Source organism: Enoplosus armatus, chromosome 8 (genome assembly GCF_043641665.1).
Source record: "Enoplosus armatus isolate fEnoArm2 chromosome 8, fEnoArm2.hap1, whole genome shotgun sequence".
Lineage (NCBI taxonomy): Eukaryota > Metazoa > Chordata > Actinopteri > Centrarchiformes > Enoplosidae > Enoplosus > Enoplosus armatus.
The window spans coordinates 2,360,860-2,377,622 of NC_092187.1; the positions used below are offsets into that span (position 1 = coordinate 2,360,860).

The 16,763-nt window shown below is 42.7% G+C and overlaps 1 protein-coding gene across 2 annotated transcripts in view; it reads right to left on the reverse strand.

Moving 5' to 3' along the window:
• prex1 (phosphatidylinositol-3,4,5-trisphosphate-dependent Rac exchange factor 1) overlaps positions 1–16,763 on the reverse strand; it is a 77,053-nt gene that overhangs the window by 16,951 nt on the left and 43,339 nt on the right. For both annotated transcript variants that reach the window (XM_070909963.1, XM_070909962.1), the window contains exons 12-23: positions 16,269–16,372; positions 15,739–15,788; positions 13,291–13,366; positions 12,863–12,935; positions 9,530–9,675; positions 7,184–7,276; positions 5,198–5,346; positions 5,008–5,093; positions 3,293–3,432; positions 1,713–1,857; positions 732–907; positions 247–408 (exon numbers count right to left, since the gene is read on the reverse strand). In XM_070909963.1, the coding sequence (XP_070766064.1) occupies positions 247–408; positions 732–907; positions 1,713–1,857; positions 3,293–3,432; positions 5,008–5,093; positions 5,198–5,346; positions 7,184–7,276; positions 9,530–9,675; positions 12,863–12,935; positions 13,291–13,366; positions 15,739–15,788; positions 16,269–16,372 (1,400 nt within the window). The remainder of the gene's footprint in view (positions 1–246; positions 409–731; positions 908–1,712; positions 1,858–3,292; positions 3,433–5,007; positions 5,094–5,197; positions 5,347–7,183; positions 7,277–9,529; positions 9,676–12,862; positions 12,936–13,290; positions 13,367–15,738; positions 15,789–16,268; positions 16,373–16,763) is intronic.

The window sequence follows — 16,763 nt, forward strand, 5'->3', positions numbered from 1 at the left end:
TCTGGAAAATAAGAGCCAGTAAGAAATATACTGACATGAGGAGAGACGATACATCTTTTTTTGGTATGAACGATGATTTTAAGTCACCTGACTTGTATTTCAGAGTTATTCAGCCACTTGTGAATAAATCATTTTCAAATTGTGTTTCAAATGTTATGTGTGTTATGTGTGTGTAACAATTCACATGGATCTGATTCCAGTCTGATTTCTATGTGTTCTAGAGAGAGTAGAAAAGTGTCTTAGTACCTGCTGATAGCTGCTAATACGCCGTCGGATACTCTCTAGCTTGGTGTCACAGATTTGTCTGAACTCGTACTGAGGCATGGTAACTACTCGGTCGCTCTGAGAGATGAGCTGGCTGCAGTTACGAACAAAGAGGCTGTCGTCACCAGAAAATGCCTCCAGGATCTATAGAGACAAGAAACATTGGTAAGCATGGATCACCCCTACAGTACAAGTTAAGAAACAAGATTTAGTTGATTACAATCAGAGTAAAAACAGCATTCCTAGCAGCAGCAAGTGTGTTTTTCGTTTCATTTTTAGCTAAACATTCAGCTTTCCAATACTAACAGTTGAAACCACCCGTGAGGCCAAAAAACCCTTTTGTCATAATAGTTCAAGTTGAACAAATATCAGTGACCCACGAACCTCTGATTTTCTATGATACATGAGGTATTTTGGAGGCTGAAAAGTTGCGAGCCATGTTCACAAATTCAAGTTCTTTTCCTCACCTTTGCAGTGAGGCTGAAGCAGCCTTTGGGCTCCACCATCTTCTCCAGGACGTGGCTCTTGATGCCGGCAGTGCTGACGTATTCATAGACTACGCCGTGCTCCAGATGGACGTTGTCTACCGTCATACTGACCAGAGGCAGCTCATCGGAGAGGGAAAGTCTGCCCAGCCGGTAGTCTGCGGAGCAGAAGTGTCACATGTCAGTATATAAAGTCATTCTATGTATTTAAGTTAAGCATTTATATACAAAATGAAGGAAAAAAAACAACAAAAGTTTAACGTTGTGATTTCAGAGAGAAAAAAACGCAAAAAATGAAATTTGAAATGAAATGAATTTTTCCTGGCCTAAAATGTTACTGGCACATCTAAGATGCAAGAAAACCTTGTATAAGAAACCCTCCTAAGCTTTGGAGGGACAAATGATAACATTACAAGCCCATTTAGTGATGACACGTGTAAAGGCACACGGTGTACTGCACATCTGCCAAGTGTACCTGTGTCACTTATTGTATATACACTCTCACAGAGTGTTACTAGATGATGTCCTACGGCTGGAACTACTGCCTGTATGTAGCGTGTGTAATTTTCAAGCAGAGTTTCCGTATCCTGGGCAAAATGACCTACTGCTAAAGCCTTTTTATTGCCACAGTGACCTAATTCAGAAGTCATCTGAAAATAAAAATAAAAAATAGCAGTTTAGGTAGAACATAACATTCTGATGTACTGTTTTTTGGCAGCGGCAGAACATAAAGCCTGCAATCAATCTACAGACACACAAGGCAGCTACAGTTTACATTACACTACTGAGTAACTTATTAATTAAATCTGCTATGGATTAGTAAACCCCACACAATACATTGTGATACTCTCTTGAATGATTCAGCATCACTCCTTAAAACTCCTTAATCAGAGATCCTTTATTTTAATAGAGATTTAAGCATAAAAAAAAGACAATTTCAGAGGATGTAAGACTGTGTTTCACCTTTTCCGTTGGTGCCGTTCTCCTCCTCGTGGTCAGAGCCATTCTCCACTGGATAAGGCCTGAAAGGGCTCTCCTCCTTCTCACCTGCACCTCTTTCTCTTTGCAGCTCTTCCACATCCTCAAATGCACGATAGACCCACTGACACTGGGGGAAACAGATGAGATAGGGTTGAACAGTCATAGTAAGTATTTCTGTAATGCGCAAAAAAAACAAAAACCCATTATTGGAATCAAAATGAGGAACTGAAAGAAGGAAGAACTGAGCAGAAAAAGAAATATGGTGAGAGGTGTAGGTGAGATAAAGGGAGAGAGGAAGAGAAAGAAGGAGGAAATTGTTAAATTTAGCATTGTTCAAGTATGTGCTTTGTTTTAAACCAAGTATTTCTACATGCCCTGCGGACATGGTCACTTTTCACCTGACAAGGCAATCGGGAGTGACTGCACCGCCCCAAACGCTGCAGTGCAGTCAGTTACATCAACAACATCCTGGTTATTTATACTGATGTTAAGTGAACCAGCAAACTTTTACTGGAAGGAGTCCAAAATGAGGCTGCTCAGCTGAGCCCGTTCAAGGGGATTTGCCAGAAGAGTAGGCCAGGCTACATAAACAAAACAAAACAATGTGCTCTATACAGTAAGGAGGACATCCTACTCTGACTGAAAAAAACACTGCCTGGAGCCATGGACTGCTGCTGTAGGAATGTCCAAACAGCCAAGACATGGGTTTTGAAGTTTGCATGTTGGCTATGTAGTATGTAAATACTAGTATCCAGTTATGACTATTTGAAAAAACTACTTTTAAACAAAATTCAACCCAGACATTCTTGGCAACAGCAATGGATGAGAATTCAGTGGAAGGAGGAAAGTTGTTTATTTGTTGCTTTGGGCTACTTTTTCACTCTGGGGTCGTATCTTGAGCTGAACATTTTCCAGCTCTCGCTACAAGTGGCCTGCGGCAACAAAGTGACAGCCAGTAAATTATGTTGGAGGTCACTAGGCCAAGTATCCACTCGTGAAGCCAAGAACACTGATGAAATGAAGCCACTTCGGTGATGGAAATTTAAAAGGGCAAGTGTGTTACAAGGATCAGCAAAATCCTTGAAGACTTCAATATGTTGTTTTCTGTTCAGACACAAAGTTGCTGTGGCTAATTCAAGCTCCAGCTAATGCTAATGCTGTTTTACGTACCGTCTCAGAGCAGGAATGTCTCGGTCACCGAGGTTCTCTGATCTGTTAGCTCATCAAATGTGAATTTAGTGAGCTGTCCCACATTGTCGAGTGGTCTGGGAAATTACTTAAAAAGTTACAACTGATACTAATCATGGTAGTTTATGGCATCACTTACTTTGTAGTATAAATAAGGTGCTCAGGGAGCGCCCTACTGGTAGAGTAAGCCATAACAACACAAACAAGGACTGTAAAGACTCACTGGACACCATGTATAGATCATGTGGCTTGTTGAGAAATTACTTTTCAGTCAGATTGTATTTCTTTTAAAACACTCTCACTGAATACACGACAAAACCTGCTCTGATGAAGAAAAGATGCGTGTTATTGTTTGGTTTCATGGGTCCCCTCACCACTTGGGGAGGCTCCTGGTGTGTGTGCTGGGCGGTGAAGTGCTCCAGGGCCTCTTGGTAGTCACTGTGGTTGACGTTGTTGCCGTTGACCTTCAGGATGACCTGGCCGGGCTGGAGACCCGCCCCCACCGCCTCCCAGCCTGCAGTGCATCAACATGGGATCAGAGGTCAAAGGTCACATGGTGGTATAGTTACAGTGTAACTGTATACAACACATTGGGCTATTATGAAAACATGAAACTTAAGTCAGGGACAAGGATGAGTTAAAAGTGTCACACATGTGGTCTCCAAAATACTAACATCAAAGCGCATGAATTCATTTTCTATAATTTGTTTTTTAAATCTCACTTTGGACTCAATTCCCACACCTGTACATAACCTCGCCCCTTTTGTTCCTCCAGGAAAATAGAAAATTACTCGGTTCAGTGCCGTAACACGCTGTCCCAAGCTACTAATGGCTTTACAGCCTGGAAGTCCAATCAACACCTCCATCATCTTCCTCTCCGCTCTAAAAATACCAGCGCTGGCATCACTTGCACCCAGGGTGCCAGCAATTACCCAACTCCGGGGCTACTTGACCCATGCATGGATAGCACACAGGGGGACTGATTTAGGAACATAAAAAAAAAAAAAACTACAGGAGACTCTGAATATAAGCTGGAAAAAGCTGCTCCTCATACACTCAGAAGTGATAACAAGACATTAGCAAACAGAGGAAAGGGAATGTGGAGAGGGAGGGGAAGGAGAGAAATTATGAGAATGCCATGATATAGAAAAGTAAAACCATGAGATTGCGTTTCTTGGTTGTTTGTGTGTCCTCTCCTACCCATGTCTGGATTACACATTGGGATTCATCCCTCATTCAATCTCTAATTTTCAGTCTAGTCTTTAGAAACATCTGGAGGTTGTGGGAAGTTGTAACGAGAGAGCAGGAGGAATGGGAAGATAGAACAAAAGTGTGGGGGTCTTTTTAGTTACCTATGTCCTCTTAGCTCTGATCACAGAGCATTGTGTGTGTGTGTGTGTGTGTGTGCACATGTGTGTGTTTTAAAAGTAGAGTTTGGTCTATTAGTTTGAACCCTGACCGCAGGCTGTCTGGCTGACAGGTGGCCATAAAAACTTGATAGAGGCTCACTAAATGCAGAACGTAACAGGTGGTTGGAGGCTAGAGTTACCTCATCTTTCCTTTGAATTCACCCAGAATTATTTGTCTTTCTGACACCATAAACACTTTTAAAGCATTCACTGGCACTGATTCTGCAATAACAAGGTCGGATTCTTACATATCTGTTCACAGATCTCCAGTCTTGGGAGTCATAAGCCAAAAATATGTCACTTGTAATTGAATTAAAGAAATACTAATTCAATTTCATCTCCCTGGGAGCTGTGAACTGTTCAACCACTCAGCAGATTACTTTTACATTCCAGATACAAACTCATGGTCATCCTTTTACCTTTAAAAACTATATTGTATGCTGTGTCCTTCCTTGTGACTGAACTCTTCTGCAACTCATCTCTCTCACTATGTGAACTTTGTAATCAGGGACCAGAACCTTTTTTTTTTATAAAATTATTTTTAATTACATTCTAACACAAAGTTTGGTTTGGGTGATTGGACGTCGGCTTTATTATAGTGTTAGTGTTAGTCTTTATCTTGCTAGGTATTCTCCACGTCATGTACTGTGGTGATCAAAGTGGCCGCAGGAATCACTCACCTTTCCTGACAGCGTGGACATGAGGAGGGGCAGAGCCACAGAGTCGAAAGGAGAGGCTGTCTGGGTTGTCAGGGATCTTCACAATCCTGGATGAGAAAAGACCAGTCAGACCAGTGTGCCCTATGTGTGTGTGTGTGTGTGTGTGTGTGTGTGCGTGTATACGTGTGTTTGAGTGTTTGTGTTCCCTCACTCCTTGGCCTTGGTGGCAACCAGCAGCCGCAGGGAGCGTCTTATGCAGAAGGCCTGGCCGATCATGGTTTCCACCTCCGACAGGGGCCTGAGGAACAGCAGGTCCTCGTTGATGGTGTAGATCTTCCTGCCCACCTGCAGGCCAGCCATCTGGATGGACAGACAGACAGACGGGAGACAGAATGCTGTTATTTTTAGGTTGCAGCTCCCTCTAAAGCCCCCATTTGAATTGGTAAGAGTTTCATGTGGGGACCAGATTCAATTCGTGAATTACCTCCCTAGTGTCACAGTGAGACCTAAACTGTGTACGGCATTCGGCTCAGGTGAAGTATGATTCAGTTTTTTACCTCACTGACGAGTGTCTAATACCCAGAATCAAGTCCCTGTTCAGTACATGTGCTTCCAAGGAGTATGGAAGAAAACAAACCAAAACATAACAGAGCAGTGTGTACTGCTCAGTATTTTCACAGCCTGTTCAGTCTTGTCATGTATTTTCCAGGATATGAATAGGCTTTTGATGGCGGGAGTGCATATCAAGATTGGATATTAGATATGATTAAGCTGCATATATCTACACCTGAGTCTCCTGCCTGCTGCCTGTTGGATTTGCACGCATTTTCAGATTGAAGGGTTACTTCTGTGAATACTGAGGTGCACTTTATTTACATTTTTCTCTTAATGTGGCCACGTGTTTCTGCCTGCCACCAGTGGTGGTTTCAGTTATCAGATCTTGCCCTCTTCCTTGAATTAAATACAATCTGATCAGTCACAGTGCACGTAAGAATGTGGAAATACAATACCAACTGCACACACAAATACACATGCTCACAAAGTACATCCTCAGCTTTGCACAGTCAGACATTAGCTTCTAAAATCCCTTTTCAAATGACAGACACGCAGCACCGCAGCCTGCTGCACGTCATTAAATGCAGTCATCTTGCACATCTTCAGTCACGTTGTGAGAATAATGCTGCCTCTGTGTGTTCCCTGTGTGGGTCCAGTGTCCTGGGCACAGATCCGGTGGGGTGGCTTGGCTGAGCTGGGGCCCTGACTCTGGATAACGGCCCAGGGTGGATGTAGGACCGACTGGGAGGAGCCACAGCCATCTGAATGTGGAAGGATGTATGTGTGCGTGTGTGTGTGTGTGTGATTATACAGCATGGATGCCTGTCTGCACGTGACTTTCTATAATAGTATCATATAGTGAAAGAGCACTGTGTGTGTGTGCATGCGTGTGTGTGTGTGTGTGTGTGTGTGTGTGTGAGTGAGTGTGTGTGTCTCTCAGCCCTTTTCAGAGCCCCATGGGAATCAGCTGAGCTTTATTCACTGTGCTGGCACACAGGCTGTGTCACAACTAGCAATCTTGTTATTGTGGGACATGGGGTATGAATAACAGAGTAAGAGGGTGAGAGAGAAGAGGAGAAAAAAGTGCAAGAGGGAGCAGAAGAGTGCGGGTTTACTGTGGTGGAAGCAGGAAAGAGGATAGAAAAAGGGTTAAGATTGTCCAGAGAGTGACTGAGGAGACGTGCAATGTGGGGAAAAAACTGCGATGAGTGAAATAAGTTGAGGTGACATTGTGATTTTAGTTTTGGCCGGTGTAAAACAACCGCTGACACAGTAGCCACAGATGTGACACATGTTTACAGGCATCTCACGAACATGAAAATAACACCACAGCATGATTAGTTAAAAAGAAACACAATAATCACGCCCATTTGAAACGTTTTGTCACAACCTTATCGCCATTTTAAATTGCTCTGGATGAGTAAAATGTTTGTGTGTGTGTGTGTGTGTGTGTGTGTGTATTTTTTGTGGAGGTGATGCGAGTAAGCATGTCTAATGGCGCTACAGCCAATCAGAGCGAAGTCCTTCCAGAGGGAAAAGAGGCAGACTGACAGCAGCCGTCCAAACAGTAGACAGCCATTACCTACTGGAACTAGTGCCCTGGGGCAGGAAGGAGAGACAATGCGTGTGTGTTGACCATTACCTCAGCATGTGAGCCCCTAGTGACAGATTTCACCACAATGGCCTTGTTTTTCTCCTCAATCTCGAAGCCGTAGTCTTCTTCCTCGGGGTGGATCTAGCACAGAGAAAAATCACCTAATTACTCCCACGTTTACACTGCTGACTGACACTTTAATGTCTTTCACTGGTTTAGCATCGTCAGTAAAGCAAGTGGCTAAATAGCTGTCATGACATATACTGTACATTCATATTCAATCATATTTGCCTCACTATGCTCTGCTGCTATTTGGAAAAATCCTGTAAAATATCTTGTTATTGGCACATCTTGTACGTCTGACTCTTAAACTGAAGTCAACTGCATGCTCTTGCTGTTTCATGCCGTTTGTTCACATTTGCTGCAATGAGCTGCAAAGTGTCATGTTAAAAAGGCGATGTGCGGCTCTCTTTCTGAGCGGTCGTATGTACAAACCATCCACACATTAGCATATCGTTGCAATTTGCGATTTTCATTGCGTGTCAGGTGTCTTGCTTCTTAAGATGTTCTCTGCTTCTTACATTCTATTCCCCAGTGGGGCGAGGCTTAGTTAAATTCTGTCATCACCAAACACATTAGCTTCCATTAGGTAAGCGGCCGGGGCCATCTTCCTGCTGCTCGACCCTGATAAGATGGGGATCTCGGCTGTTACATCAGAGGAGATGGCCGTGGTAAATAAAGAGTTCCTGCACTTCACTTCAATAACAGCCAGGAGGGAGGATTAGTTCTGCTAATCGAGGAAAAAACCCTTTTCGACTTCTTGTGGAAGGCCAGATAGCGTGCGTACTTCCCACTCTGATAAAAGGGATGCTGGTGATGCTTCTAGGTTTCCCCAAAGATAATGGACTTAACTAAACGGAGAACTTTCTTTCTTAAACTACTAACTGCTGGACCCAAAACAGAGTGCACTGACCTTATTTCATGTGCGAAATAAATACACATCAGTTAGATGTCGTTTTCATATTGAACAGGCTATTTGCTATATGACCTATTGCACAATTTCTAATGACAAAAGGACATTCAGGCCGTTTTGCTGCTTTTTACTGTAGAAAAAGTAATAACAATAGAAGTCTCTATCCAGGCCATGACATGATAATGTTGCCAATAAGGTTTTGGAAGCTTTAATATGGTGAGCAGAGGCTATACTACTATTTTTTCCCTGACTTCAATTCATGACATTTTAGAAACTTCAGGATTGTTTCCCACAATTTTTCCGTTTTGTTTACAGGAGATGCTTCAACCAATTTTATTGAATACATGGTAGACAGTGCTTAAACGTCTCACTCCTGATTTCAGGTTGTCCTCTTCACTCTATTCTCCCAGCAACTGTTGTCTCATGTCCATAACGAGGACTGTTCAGTGTCAATGTACTACCAGTAAAAGAGAGCATTTCTGAGGAGGGAAAATGAGACACTGTTCCATTGCACTCTTAATTAGCCTCTGCGTTATTAGATAAGGGAACTAAGCAGCTTGTTAGTTAAAAAAATATTAGGATCCAAGACCAAGATCCAAGGAATAATGTGAAAGGGGGGAGGGGGTCCAAATTGGGATCACTACACTGTTTCGCGTGTCTGTGCACTAAAATGAAATGTTTCCAATGACGAGCGTACAGTATATCTGACTGCAACAACCCACTCCTGTCACTCATCATGACTTTAATCTCTTGACTCAGCAGCAGCAGCACAAAGGGGAATTCATCGCAGGCAGTACAGTTGATTGTATTTTATTTCCACAAGACGACACTCATTAAAGATGCATACTGATCAGAGCAAATTCAAAGGTGTTTATTGTCATCAACGCAGCCCCCCCCCCCCCCCCCCCCCCGCTCCCACGAGGACAGGGGAGAGGGGGGGGGGCACCTAGCTGTGGAGATCAGAAAGAAGAACGCACACATACAAAGACAGGTCTAAACAAAGTGGAGTGACGAACATAGTAGACGCCAGTATGCCAGTTCAATTGGCTATACAATACAGTCCTGTTATATAATTGCTGTGTACACACGCACGTATTTGCATGAATGAGTGACACATATCCAGATAAATGCGAATGGATTTGAAAAAACAGCTCGTTTTCTTTGTCCATCCACATTGATTCATTGCTTCCCACCCGGAACAGTGTTTCCTTTTTTGTGTGTGGATAATGCTGGTATCACAATGTAGTGATATGCAATATTTAGTGCGCTTGCTTCAGGGAAAGACTATTTTTTCTCTCCAAAGGAAACAAAAACTACTGTGTTAGCCTGGTACTGTGATAATAAGTATCCGTGTAACCACAAATTTGTGTGAGAGAATGAGGAAATGCGCGTGTTTATGTGTGTCCTGTGTTCCAGCTCACCACCAGGGACTTGGCCAAGACGTTTTCGATGAGTTTGAAGTCATTGCGCTGGAGCTGCTTGCTCTTGGTGCTGGTTCCCTCCATTTCCTCGTCCGCATAGAAACGGAAGAACTGGGACTCGTCTTTGAACTCACTCTTCTCCAAGACTGAGGGGAAAAACACACACACACACACACAGCATGTAATCAGAGAGCCGCTGCAGAAAGTCATAATGACACAAATGGCGATGGCTCTATTTCAGTCTATTCAGTTAAACGTTGCTGAGAAAAGAGGTTAGGTATTGCTAATGAAAGGCCAAAAAAGGCATTTAGCATCAGCGTTGACCATACATTGTTGCCCGTCCGTTAATAATCAAAGTGTGTTTGTGTTCATACTGGCTAAAATGATGGTCTTGTTGGTAAATTGGACCTCGTAAATGTTAAGTGTGTTGCATGATGACACAAGCCCCGTTTGCAGGTCATTTGCAACTTCAAAGACCTGCGGAGATATACGAGTGTCTGCCCGAGCAAAATCCCCCCAAAAAAGCTGCCACTTAATGTGTGGACATCTTCACACAAGCAAGCTAACGGTTAATTAGTTCAGCTAATTACGCTAGCAGGAACATCTGGAGCCAAACCACATCTGGGTCGTAGCCAGCTCAGGCCAGGGCTAGGAAGGATTCTCCGGAGGACACAAGAAACCGTCTGCCGCGTGTGTGCAAGTGTGTTCAGAAATCCCACTGTTGGGCTGAGCCTCACTCCAACACATGGGGCACTTCAAACAGGTGAGGAATAAAATGCTTCTCCAGCCACAGCGGTTTTTGAGCTTGAAAGAATATCCATATTGTTTGTGTCACGTATGAGTTGGTATTTTTGACTTTTGGCCCAAAAACACACTCATAGATACAAGACATTGAGCTGAGGACATTCCCTAATGTTAGGTGTAAGAATCTGTCAGGCCACTGGGGCTTGTACGGGCAACACTGAGAGCCAAAGGTACCCAGCTGTTCAGAGATTTGGAGAGCATCTGGCACCCTCAGGTGAACAAAAGCCGTCACAAACTGATTACACACACACACACACACACACACACGCCAAACCCACTCACACTGGCCTTACGCCAACTCAAAATGAGCCTGACCGTGAGTTATTTCCTCTGAGTCACGGGGCTGTGGCCGTATAATACCTTAACACCACCTATTCAACTAGAGGGAGTGCTACTCCGGAAACTGTCATACCCTAATAACACACCCATGGTTGCACACACACACACTCTGCTAAATCATCATGTAAAAGCTGAGAACAGCTAACAATATCTAAGGGTCAACAACAGTTAAGACTCATTCTGATGAGACATTTATTCACAGGAATATATGTTTTTTTTTTTAAAGTACTAAATTGCATATACTTTTTAAACATTTTTTGTTTATATAATAATACTATGAATGCACGGCATAAAATATAATGCACTGATGCAACTACATGGGCAATCATTAACTAAATATTCCTTTAAGGTTCCTTTGTACTAAGTGCCTGAGTGACTGATCTGGGTGCCTATTTAACCGGGGTTAAATCAATGTCCACCAAATAGACACACCACGACAAAATAGATCCCCACAAGACACATTTTGGGAAGATCATTCACTTTCACTGGTTTAGTATTGACTTACGTAACTGTTGATGCTGTTGATAAGAAAACTGCGGTGGAGAGGAAATCTTATTACTCACTCATAGTTCCATTATCGCTACTCTGTATTTAATATTCTCCAATAGGTAATGACTTGTAAATGACATTTCGACTCAGGAGCCATTCAATCTTTCCGTATAACAGGACTAATGGAGGAAACGAATTGCTGCATCTGGTGTTGTGCTCTGAATGTTGAGTCGCCTGGGGGGCAAAATGCAAGTGTTCACGACAGACGTGTAGATGAATGATGTACGCAGGTAAGGACAGACGAAAGGCATATTAACTGTCTTATCTGTTATCAGTGATCTTCCCACCAGTGAGGAGCCCCTTTGCCTCGTATCCAATAAAACCAGACAGGCAAACAAAAAGAGACAGAGTCAAGGAAGGCAAGGACAGAGAAAAACAAAGAGACGAAGAGGAACCAGGTGAAGAGCAGCAGATGTGCTGACTAAGGACTAAAGAGAGTGACGTGAGGAGAGGTGAGGAGTGCAGACAGGCTGAGAGGAGAGAGGTCGTGACCCTGAAGGAGGGCAGAGAAGAGGAAGAGGTAAAAGGAAACAGGTGACACCTTCCAACAGATGGTGAGGGAAAGTAGGTGTATTTGTGAGTGCCAGTGAGGCGAGCGAAAAGAGCCACCACATGACTGCCTGGAAGTGTTAGGTGTGTTTAAATGAGAGCGAAATACAAACACTTGAGACAATATTTACAGAGGAGATGTGTGAGCTTTTAATCATGTGTACATTTCTACTGTATACATTCTGATTCATCACTTGTACTGACTGCTGTAAGACGTGTCAATAGTACCTACTGTAATCCCCTACTAGGACGACTGGACAGTGTTTGTTAAAGGATCTACACTAAATTAAAATGAAGGATAGGTGTAAATCACCGGTCTACAAATTGGCCCAATTACGGAATGTGTAAGAATGACCTTCATCTTAGATGTCAGTCTTCTTGCATACTTCACTATATGCATCAGGAAGCACCGTCATCACGTTACTTCTTCAGTATTCCAACACCAACTGCTGCCTTTAAGTGGTTCTCACTTTACACATAATACACTTGGCCAATGAAGACGGCCGATTCAATTTTAGGCCTTAACCAGTGGTCATGGTTCAGCGGACTGACCCAGACAGCCATGTAGCTACGCCAAACAGCCATGGTCAGGGTACACTGCTAATGCTGTTTACGTTCAACATGCTGGGCGAGAACCAAAGCCGCCTCGCTACAACGTGGTCAGTGAGGTTGCCGAGACTTGGCTGGACCAGGTATGCCAATTTTTTTTTTTTTTTTTTTTTTACGATGGCATGACAGAGGAGAGGCTAATGTTATGTTTTTTTGCGGGTAGAGAGAAGGACTGAAAAAATGCACAATGAGGCAATCAAGTGGCACAGAAAAGGAGAATACAAGAGGGAGAGAATGATCAAGTCACACAACAACAACAACAGCGTTAATGAAATTTAAACCAGAGAGGGCTAAATAATTAGAGACAGACAAAACGCATCACCACGTCATGAATGTGTCATGTCAACGTGTCATTAAGCTCCTTTTATCTTGTGCTGAAGAGTAGCGTGTCATCAAACCGAAGTAAAGTAGAAACCCTGCTCAGTTTGTGTGTGTTGACCTGTGCTTTATGCATGCGTGTGTGAGAGAGAGAATTGAACTGACCGTGGTGCATGAAGCCATTGTTGCAGAGCCCCACGCCCAGCGTCACAGCGTCCTCTCGGGTCGAGCAGTCTCCCTGGGAAACCAAATCAGTGACGCACACAGTCGGTCAGTTACAATGCCTGTTTACACCTCCTCACACACAGCCGACGCCGGCACCGCTGGCCTGAGCTCTCTGGATTTGTTAGCCAGCACGTGTTAATAATTATGCGTATAATAAAAACAAAGAGAGATAGGGAGACTGATTCTACATGGCCTTAGCTGTGTTCTTCAAGATCGCCATATAGTGACAAATGTCCAACAAATGTTTTGCAAAACCAATAGTTTGTTTCTCCCACATTCAGCAAAAGTTACACTTGAAGAATATACTCAAACAGTACAACAAAAAGATACTCATTTACAGTAATGGAAGTAATAGACATTGATTTTACCTGCAAGAGTAGCCAGTCAACCAGTTTGCTGGCAGGCACCACAGATTTAAAGGTTTTCAGATGGTGGTCTCTGTCCCTGGAGGAGCATTGAAAGGTTTCACAAAAATGCATTTTCACAGCACAATGCAGGTGGCATGAAAGATACACCGTTCACAGTCGGTGGTTTCACATGTAACTACGTTTAATAGATAACAAAACCTCTTTGCGGTCAACAGCATCATCACCCAACAGTTTCTCTGCTATGCTTTTGTAATGCTGCATTTCTTGAGTAACAGACAAAAGAGGACATTGTAGAGTCAGAGAAAGCATGTGTGATTTCTGTTGAACATCATGAGAATTGTTTGTTTGCAGGTACAGTGCTACCTGTGTTGCAGACGGGCTACAGTTTTCCTGCAGTCATTGCCCTTTTCATTTCTGATTCTTTGAGCCTTTGTGAGAGAACATGAACAACCCCGGAGGACCAATCTGCTCAGCATGTAAAGATGTGAAAAAGGAAACGCTATAGAGGATGTGCGGTTGGCTGTGTGACTCAACGAGTGTATCAGAGATGCAAATGAACCATATCCTCTATTTCAGAATCAGAATCGCAATCAGAAATACTTTATTGATCCCCGGGGGGAAATTGTACAGTACCGGTGCTCCCACTCAAGAGTAGAAAGTAGCAAAAATTTTGAACTAAAAGTATGTACAAAATATGAAAATAAGAAATAGAAAATAAAAAATATACACATTTACAATATTTAAGTCAAAAATATATACAATAACAATGTATATGTATGTATGTATATATACATATATATATATATGTATTGCACTGTTGTGTATGACTTTATATGTATTGCACTGAAAATGTAAAGAATAAATAATAATGAGGTAGTATGTGTAGGAGCAGGTCCAGTGTCTGACACTCAGAGGGAGGAGTTGAACAGTTTGATGGCCACAGACGGGAATGATTTCCTGTGGCGCTCTGTTGCACATTTGGGAGGAATGACTTGCTTTAACGTCTCAACGTTGTGAGTAAGGGCTGTATCTGGACCACCCATATTGCTAACTGTCACATTCAGAACAAAAGCCAAATGCGACACCTGTTAAATGCAGATGTGACACGAGGTGCACTGACACTGACAACGCAGACAATGCCTTGAAACAACATGAGGAGTGAGCTCCATTTGCTGATCAATGACTTTCTGTATCAAGGAGGGCATCATCCTCTACAGCATAAGACATCTGTGGCCTTTCCGAGATTGATTTTATGAGGTTTACATCTGTTTTACCATACGTTGTGATTCTTATTCACGGCATTTTAATGTTATGAAACCGGCGGGCGCTTTGTCACTCAACGTAATTTAATAAAGCAGAGGCACATTTTATGCTTTTTTTCTTTAGCATTCATAAAATGCAATACATCCATCACTCAAACATTATAATTAATGGTTGCTACTTACAATGCCAATTTAGTGATGGATTAAAAAAAGGCCATATTACACAATATCTGGCTGGCAGGCAGAGGGATTGCCTTTGTATGTTAATAGGATTTGTCCCCGGACCGAAAGCCCTTTGTTTGCACCAATGGCAAGCCCGGGCACTTCAATCAGCGGGTGAGAGATGGAGGGAGAGATAGAGAGATGAAGGGGGGAGATTACAGGGAAGGCCTGCGGCGGACAGAGAGTGTGTGTGTGTGTGTGTTTAAGGGGGTGTCAGTGTTTCCTCTGCTTCTATAAATCTGTACTTCTATTCTGACCCTCGGACATTCAGATGGAAACTATTTTTTTGTGAGATCACTCTTCCACTTCAGTTAGAGTTAGAATTATAATAAGACTTAGTTTAAAAGAACAATTACGGAGTCCAACATTCAGGGGATGGTGCTTTTTGATGTGTGTTTATATGCTGTATACTGTACTGTTTATATTTCTGAGTATGTGTACTGCGAATGTAAGCATGAAAGTGAGAAAGGGTGTGTTTGTTTACGGGTGTGAAAGAGGGAGAGAGCGTAAAGGAGAAATAAAAAGTGATTGATGAGGTTAAAAAATGCTTGGGACTCCCACTTAACTCGTGATTTTAGAAATTCACATGTAACATGTGACATAACGTATTTTCAGCCAAGTCACAACGCTGTAAAGATTAAGAGACAAGTGCTCATAATATGTGGCTTTCCTTAATCCTTTAAGAGCTACCTCATGTAAATCTACAGTCATGAAAACCTGGTATCCTCGACCTGAACTGATTCTTGAGCACATGAATCTACAGCAGCTCGGGCCCGGCTGGGAGTCCAAGTTGGAGCGGAAAGGGGTTTGAGGGCTGTCATTCCTGGCAGTGCTCGTGTTAGCTCAGTCATTACAGAGAGGGTGACGTGGGTCGAATGTGAACCCTTCATGAATATGCATTCACGCACCTGGAGAGTGGGAACATTAGCATATGGGGGGTGGGGGGGCAGGGGCAAGTACTTACTTGATGACAGGCGTGTGGAGGCTGTGAAGGCGGCAGTACAGCCTGACGCCCTAAAAGAAAAGAAAAACGGAGCCGCTGAGTCATAGAGCATGCACACCTTGGGTAAACAAGTACAAGCATGGCTTCAGGACAAGAGGTTTAACCGTAACTTCCCCCAGGCTATCGTTTTCGGATAGGAATTTCAGAACTCTCTGAATGGTTTCTGAGCACAGATGTAGGCCAACATAACCAACCTTTATGTCCTTTTCTTTGGAGTTTACTTTCTGAGTTTCATGGGAAGGGATTAGTGCCTCCAGAGATTATATTTGAACATTTGCATAAACTGCAAAGCCACCAAGGTTTATGCTCGTATGATGTTGAACAATTTTATTCAATTATGTAATTTTAAGGCACTAAATTATGATGCGTTCGCTAAAGTCAACAATATCACTTGGGAGTCACTTTTTGATTTGTTGCCATCTCTTTTCCCCCATCTTTTGTTCTTACATTTCTTATCAAACACCAACTTGGATACGCAGAATTATAGTTACCTTAGACATGATGTCCTCCATCTCACTGCGGGCCTTGTAGGTGCCGTCGTCGTAGCGGAATCGGTACAACACCTGCTCGTTCTTGAACTGGTGCTTGTCTGAAACTGAAACATCACCAGAAGGAGAAAATGTCACCGCAGCTGGACCCTTCCTCCTCCTCCACTCTTAACTGTGGAATATCTAATCAAAATAAAAGTGCTCCTTTCACATCTTTTCCTTGTTTGAAATTGTCTACATTTACCGACTTATTGTAACAGGTAAATGGCTGGCATGTCTATAATCAGAATCTGAATCAGAAATACTTTATTGATCCCCGGGGGGAAATTATACAGTACTGGTGCTCCCATTCAAGAGTAGAAAGTAGCATAAATTTAGAAATGAGAGTATGTACAAAAATAAGATATAAAAAATGACAAATATACACACTTACAATATTTAAGTGAAAAATAAAAGTAAAAAATATATACAATGTGTATATATATATATGTATTGCAC